We start from the raw sequence: 7048 nt of genomic DNA, 5'->3' as shown, positions 1-7048 counted from the left end.
AAATTTTAGGGGCTTTCCTGCAAAAGTATTAATGATGGACGATCAGAAACAATAACTGCTTTATTATTAGGAAAAGAGAAAAGATATATATATATATATATATATATATATGTATATATATATAGGGAGAGATTAGAATTAGGAAAAGATAGGAAAAGATTATTACTATGTAATCCGTTCGATAATGTAAGAATCCTTTTGGTATGTGATGAACTCGTCTTCGTTTGTGATGATCTCAGACAAATTCTTGTGTGATTTTTTTTTTGAATTATGCAGTACCGTTGAAGAAGTTTCAACCGAACAAATTCTTTTTGCTTCTGTTCCGGCTGAAGAGGTTCCAATCCGTAAAATCAATTTAGCACGTACAGCAAACTAAATTTAAGGTTTTGAATTTTAGTGGATGTGCAAGAGATGCTCTATGTCACCCTGCCACAACCTTGTCGTTGCCGTCCTTTTCAAAAAAAAAGAAAAACGTGTCGTTGCCTTTGTCTCCACGGGAAGGGCAAACAAGTAACTTAACTCTCAACTAAGGCAACGCAACAAGACGGAATAGACCCGCAACCGCTGCGCCCTCTTCCGGTCGATTCACGTTCACTGCGAGGGGGAGGAGGAGGAGGACGGCCAACCCCTGCGCTAGACGAGCCTCTACAAGGTACTCCCCTACCCCGCCTCGAAGCTCCCTGTCCGCCTTCACTTCGAGTTTGATCCCCCACCCCGAGATCTGATCCGATTCATATTTTGGTTTGAGTGAAATCCTGTGTTAGTATTCCCCATCAATCTGGGTCAATCGAGGTTAGTTTCTGGGTGCCACGCGGTACCAAATTATACGATTCCTGTTTCGTGCCAATCTTTGTGCTGATTAGTGCTGTTGGGAATTAGGGCTTCTGCGGTGGCTAATTTCGGGAGGTAGAAGAGGGAGGAGGAGCCATGAACGGTGGTAGCAAGCAAACGCTGATATACAGCTTCGTGGCCAAGGGCTCCGTGGTGCTGGCCGAGCACACGGCCTTCTCCGGCAACTTCAGCACCATCGCCGTGCAGTGCCTCCAGAAGCTGCCCTCCAACAGCACCAGGTCCACCTACTCCTGCGATGGCCACACCTTCAACTTCCTCGTTGACCGTGGTTTTGGTATGCTCACGAATCCCTCTTTTGTTCACTGCATCTGCAAGCCTGCTTGTGAAAAGCATGTGCGGTGTCAGTGTCGCTCGAACCTGTTGAGTTGACTTCGGATGTGTGTAGTGTTTCTTGTGGTGGCCGAAGAGGCGTTGGGAAGGAGCGTGCCGTTTGTGTTCCTAGAGAGGGTTAGGGAAGACTTCATGCAGAGGTATGGGTCCAGTATCGATGAGGAGGGACAACACCCGCTTGCTGATGATGCGGATGAGGACGATTTCCTGTTTGAGGACCGGTTTAGCATCGCCTACAATCTTGACCGGGAATTCGGGTATGGAATTGTTTGCTTGTTGGGTTATATATACTTTGGTGTTCTCATTACCATGGAAGTGCTTCTTATTATTTTCTCTCTGTCCTGAGTTCAGGCCAAGGTTGAAGGATCACATGCAGTATTGTATTAATCATCCAGAGGAAATTAGCAAGCTCTCTAAGGTGAAATCACATCTTTCAGAGGTTAAAGGGATCATGATGGACAACATCGAGAAGGTATGCATTTAAACCAACATGTTCTATCCGGAGCGATGGTCTGTTGCACACACTTCCCTGTTGGGAAATTTAGTCTCAGTTATCTCAAATTTCTAAATCTATTACACTGTACACTGGAATTTTAATCTGTACTGTTTAAGTGGAATATAAAGCTAACTAGGGACTATCACATGTTCTTTTATGTACAGTTTGCTGTACAAGGGTGTGATATAAACGTGCTGTTTTTATATTTTAGCATTTTTAAGTACATGGGTCTCATAAAAGTAACATGTGCTTTTGTGCAGAAACTATGTCTTACAGTAATACTTCATTAATATTACTGTGAGCTGGAGTTGATGCACTTTCAAATGAAAATAAGTACTCTTAAAATAGGCAGTGATAGGTGGTGATGAGATTTAGTACAATATGAACAGTAATTATTGGATCTTGTCCTCTATTTTATTTGAAGATATACCGTTTCCTGGCAAGGGATTATATACAATCGATGTTCCTCTGACAAAGTTACGCTGTGTTCTTTAATCTATCCATTGATTTTATGCCTTTCTTTGAGGTTTCTTAATATTTATTTCATATATATCTTCACTCTGCACGTAAGGCAAGCAAACTGCAATGTCCTGGGGCATATATTATTATGGGTGGATGTGCAAAGATCCAAGTCTAGTGCCCTGTTCAGTTACCGTTTTGCAAGAGATCAAGCAATGCAAAGCGGAAAATAGCCACAACTTCATATCATCTAACTGAAATCATCAATTCAACAGTTCTTTTTCATGCTTCATATATTTCATGTCATTGACTTTACTTTGACTGTGCTGGACATTCCTTAGATATTAGATCGTGGCGAGAAGATTGAACTTTTGGTGGGCAAGACCGAAACCTTACAGTCGCAGGTATGGATATAACAAGCCTTGTGTACATGTATCCTCTTGTTTAAAATCCTATATGTGTAAGCAACTTTGACTGAGGATTGCATTGTTAAATTTACTTCAGGCCGACAGCTTCCATAGGCATGGCAGAGAGCTCAGGCGCAAGATGTGGCTTCAGAACCTGAGGTTTAAGCTGATGGTCGGTGGTGGCATCGCATTTTTGATCCTCATCCTCTGGCTAATGGTTTGCAGGGGCTTCAAGTGCTAGAGAGTTCAGAGTCTTCATTTGCCCTTTTTTCCTTGTCATTTGATGTTCTGTTTACCGTGTCATGTGCATATAATGACCACCAAATTATGCTTTCGCTATGTTCCGAACACAGTTATGTGGTGTGAGACCCTTAATTCCTCATAGACCATCCTTATGTTCCATAAGACCATAGGGATCTGGAGTACTTGTGTAAGCTTTATGAGAGAGGGGGACGTCACTCGATTATATGTACATTCTGAAATACAAGCTTATTGCCTGGACCTTGCTTTGCTCAGATCCTCTTGACGACGATCCATGTTGCACCTAGCGCCAAAGATATATCACGGTGGTGTATTTGGGATTTCATATTAAAATTATGAGTATAACTTGGAGAAGTCGAGCGCCTATCAGCAATTTTCTGCAGGATACCTCCGGTCATATGCATGCTGTCTACCTACCATATCTCTAGGAATACTAATGGCATTGCCTATAGTTGTGCTCATCAGGTTCTCAATTCAAGAACAGAACCTGTTTTCTACTGTACTTCTTCTACTCATGGCAACAGTTCTTGCCCCTTTCTGCAATCTCCTCGCCTTTCAGCTGCAGGATTTTGTAATTCATGCTGTATTCTGCTTATGAGTTGAATGAAACTTTGGCGCTTGATGGCACCTTCCTTGTGTTCATTTTTTTAATGAGTATATGCATCGCGGTATCGAGGGAGCTGACCCTTACTCCCAAAAAGAAAGTGAAAGTGAACAGATGGGGGACTCCACCGTGTCTTATATAGGGGATGAGAGACTCGAACCCTCGCTGGTGACATCAACCTTTGTGAAGAACACCAGTCCAGGACTTGAGTGCTGGTGGGCAGTGAGTGCACCCGCGTTGCTAGCCACCCGAGCGACGGTCAGTTCTCATGAGACATCCAATTGGTCATAGGATGGTTGTACGTTCTAGTTCACGGGTCTAAGCTTTGTCCGTCGTGTGATCACATGAACATTTTATCTTTCTTCCCTTATTCCAAAATGTTATTGAAGATAAAAAGTGCCCACTACAGCGGAGTTCCACATGTGCCCACCCACGCTTTCCCCTCGCGCGCCCGCGCCGGCGGCGACGGCCGGGTCGCGCTGCGGTAGCTTCAACGCCTCCTGGTTCATGCCCCTGCCGCCGCCGCCCATCGGAGCCCCGGCTGGTGCTCCGGCCCGGCCCGCGCCGCCGCGGGCTCTGCCGGCTCCCCCGACCTCGGCGCTTTCAGATCTCGATCCGCCGCCCGCGGTCATGGCCTCATCAGTGGTTCTACCCAAGTGAAGCTCGTCCCCGACTCGCAGCCTGCTGTGGTGCCTCCGGGCCGCACCCTGGCTGGGTCCATGCGCGCCGCTTCTGCCGCGGGCACCTCGCATTTTCAAATCGAGCCTCACCTTAACCGCGGGGTATACCTGGCCAAACCTCGGGCCGGGCCGGGCTTCGGGCCGGGCCTAGCCAAGCCCGAGCCCGGCCCGGCAGGGCCATCGGGCCTAGTTTTTGGGCCCAAGCCCGGCCCGAACATGCAAAAGCCCGCCGGGCCTCGGGCCTCGGGCCGGGCCCCTTCAAAAAACTGCAAAAATGACGGGCCCGGGCCCGGCCCGGCTAGGCCACCGAGCTCAAAATCTAGGCCCGAGCTCGGCCCGGGAGCAGCGTCGGGCCGGGCCGGCCGGGCCGGGCTGCCCATGGCCAGGTCTACCGCGGGGAGACGGGGTAGCTGGCCTCCTCCCGTCCTGCTGTGGCCGCGCCTTCAATGCCGGCAGCTAGGACGTGCGCGGGGCGCGAGGTCGAGGCGACTGGCGAGGAGACCGGCGGCGGGCAGCTCGTCGTGTCACGTAATGGTCCGCGCCGCTCGGCTTTCGCCGCTCCGGCATTCAAGCCGCCTCCCATCCCTCGTTGGCTCTTGGGCAGATGTTGTCGGTGCATCGCCCGCGGACACAGAGCTTCGACTTGCCGCGAGCCCATCCGCTGCTCTCGCTGCCTTCTTAATGGGCACATGTCGTGTGGTTGCAAGAACCAGTGGAAGCCGCTCAGTTTCATTGACGGCCCAGTAGTACCACCACCACCTCTGCCTCGCCCTGCCGCTGCTTCAGGTCTGGCGGTGCCGCGTCCTGGTCGTGGCTGGGAGGTTCCTCGTCCGCTTCCGCAGGCTGCTCCTCCTCGGACAGCCATGCCACGCCTCGGAGACGCCTCTGTCAGGCCGGAGGTGGACTACGTCGTCGTCCCCGCAACTCCCGACATGCAGGCGGAGTCTGCCTTGCTCTCCACCAATGCCACTGTGGCATGGCTGGAGGGCGCGCGACAGGACGTCCCGTGCAGGCAGGTCGCCACGGAGCTGGCCTTGGCTCTGGGCGCGCGCCCGGCCGACGTCGAGGTGGTCAAGCACTATCCGGAGCAGTTCTTCATCCGGTTCATGCACCAGCACCATTGCGCCGACGCTGTGTCCCGCGGCAACCTCCCCGGCGCCGGCTACCGCATCTACGTGCACGAGTGGAGGCTTGAGGCGCACGCCGAAAACGAAGACATGCTCCACCACGTCTGCCTGTGCATGGAGGGTGAGGGAGTCCTGGATTAAGGGGTGTCCGGATAGCCGGACTATAACCTTTGGCCGGACTCTTGGACTATGAAGATACAAGATTGAAGACTTCGTCCCGTGTTCGGATGGGACTTTCCTTGGCGTGGAAGGCAAGCTTGGCAATACGGATATGTAGATCTCCTCCCATTGTAACCGAATCTGTGTAACCCTAGCCCTCTCCGCTGTCTATATAAACCGGAGGGTTTTAATCCATAGGACGAACGACAATCATACCATAGGCTAGCTTCTAGGGTTTAGCCTCTTTGATCTCGTGGTAGATCTACTCTTGTACTACCCATATCATCAATATTAATCAAGCAGGAGTAGGGTTTTACCTCCATCGAGAGGGCCCGAACCTGGGTAAAAACATTGTGTCCCTTGTCTCCTGTTACCATCTGCCTAGACGCACAGTTTGGGACCCCCTACCTGTTGGGTTTCGTAGTAATTTCAAAAATTTTCCTACGCACACGCAAGATCATGTGATGCATAGCAACGAGAGGGGAGAGTGTAGTCTACGTACCCACGCAGACCGACTGCGGAAGCGTTGACGCAACGTAGAGGAAGTAGTCGTACGTCTTCACGATCCAATCGATCAAGTACCGAAACTACGGTACCTCCGAGTTCGAGCACAAGTTCAGCTCGATGACGATCCCCGGACTCCGATCCAGCAAAGTGTCGGGGAAGAGCTCCGTCAGCACGACGGCATGGTGACGATCTTGATGCACTACAGCAGCAGGGCTTCGCCTAAACTCCGCTACAGCATTATCGAGGAATATGGTGGCTGGGGGCACCGCACACGGCTAAGGAATAGATCACGTGGATCAACTTGTGTGTTCTAGGGTGCCTCTACCTCAGTATATAAAGGACCAAAAGGGGGGAGGCTGGCCGGCCACAAGGGGTGCGCCAGGAGAGTCCTACTCCCTCTGGGAGTAGGATTCCCCCCCCCCCAATCCTAGTTGGAATAGGATTCGCGGAGGGGGAAAAGAGGAGGAGGGGGCCGGCCACCTCTCCTAGTCCTAATAGGACTAGGGGAAGGGGGAGGCGCGCAGCCCATCTAGGGCAGCCCCTTCTCTTTTCCACTAAGGCCCACTATGGCCCATATAGCTCCCGGGGGGTTCCGGTAACCCTCCCGGTACTCCGGTAAAATCCTGATTTCACCCGGAACACTTCCGATATCCAAACATAGGCTTCCAATATATCAATCTTTATGTCTCGACCATTTCGAGACTCCTCGTCATGTCCGTGATCATATCCGGGACTCCGAACAACCTTCGGTACATCAAAATGCATAAACTCATAATATAACTGTCATCGTAACCTTAAGCGTGCGGACCCTACGGGTTCGAGAATAATGTAGACATGACCGAGACACGTCTCCGGTCAATAACCAATAGCGAGACCTGGATGCCCATATTGGCTCCTACATATTCTACGAAGATCTTTATCGGTCAAACCGCATAACAACATACGTTGTTCCCTTTGTCATCGGTATGTTACTTGCCCGAGATTCGATCGTCGGTATTCCAATACCTAGTTCAACCTCGTTACCGGTAAGTCTCTTTACTCGTTCCGTAATACATCATCTCGCAACTAACTCATTAGTTGCAATGCTTGCAAGGCTTATGTGATGTGCATTACCGAGAGGGCCCAGAGATACCTCTCTGACAATCGGAGTGACAAATCCTAATCTC

General features: G+C 50.4%; 1 protein-coding gene across 8 annotated transcripts; it reads left to right on the top strand.

Annotated features, from left to right (window-relative positions):
* The first annotated feature begins 492 nt into the window (after positions 1 to 492).
* Positions 493 to 3059, top strand: LOC125520204 (vesicle-associated membrane protein 727). 8 transcript variants are annotated; one of them, XM_048685047.1, is made up of 7 exons: positions 536 to 652; positions 765 to 792; positions 880 to 1126; positions 1238 to 1439; positions 1534 to 1654; positions 2479 to 2541; positions 2642 to 3059. In XM_048685047.1, exons 3-7 carry the CDS (start codon positions 928 to 930, stop codon positions 2783 to 2785), a joined length of 729 nt encoding a protein of 242 aa, XP_048541004.1. In that variant the 5' UTR covers positions 536 to 652; positions 765 to 792; positions 880 to 927; the 3' UTR covers positions 2786 to 3059. The 8 variants fall into 8 exon arrangements, with proteins under 8 accessions (XP_048541001.1, XP_048541005.1, XP_048541008.1 ...); XM_048685052.1 differs by having other exon boundaries at positions 556 to 652; positions 872 to 1126; XM_048685050.1 differs by having other exon boundaries at positions 576 to 652; positions 749 to 792.
* The last annotated feature ends 3989 nt before the right edge of the window (positions 3060 to 7048 follow it).

The sequence above is a fragment of the Triticum urartu genome, chromosome 7 (assembly GCF_003073215.2).
Source record: "Triticum urartu cultivar G1812 chromosome 7, Tu2.1, whole genome shotgun sequence".
NCBI classification, from domain to species: Eukaryota; Viridiplantae; Streptophyta; class Magnoliopsida; order Poales; family Poaceae; genus Triticum; species Triticum urartu.
The sequence above is the reverse complement of the archived record's forward strand: the minus strand, read 5'-3'. Positions and strand labels throughout refer to the sequence as shown.

What these genes read in the sequence shown, in the direction of transcription:
- LOC125520204 (XM_048685044.1), top strand. Translation starts at nt 928, where the DNA reads ATGAACGGTGGTAGCAAGCAAACGCTGATATACAGCTTCGTGGCCAAG. An exon ending in TGATGGACAACATCGAGAAG is followed by an intron (nt 1,655 to 2,478) that starts GTATGCATTTAA and finishes GACATTCCTTAG; the next exon opens with ATATTAGATCGTGGCGAGAA. An exon ending in CCGAAACCTTACAGTCGCAG is followed by an intron (nt 2,542 to 2,641) that starts GTATGGATATAA and finishes AATTTACTTCAG; the next exon opens with GCCGACAGCTTCCATAGGCA.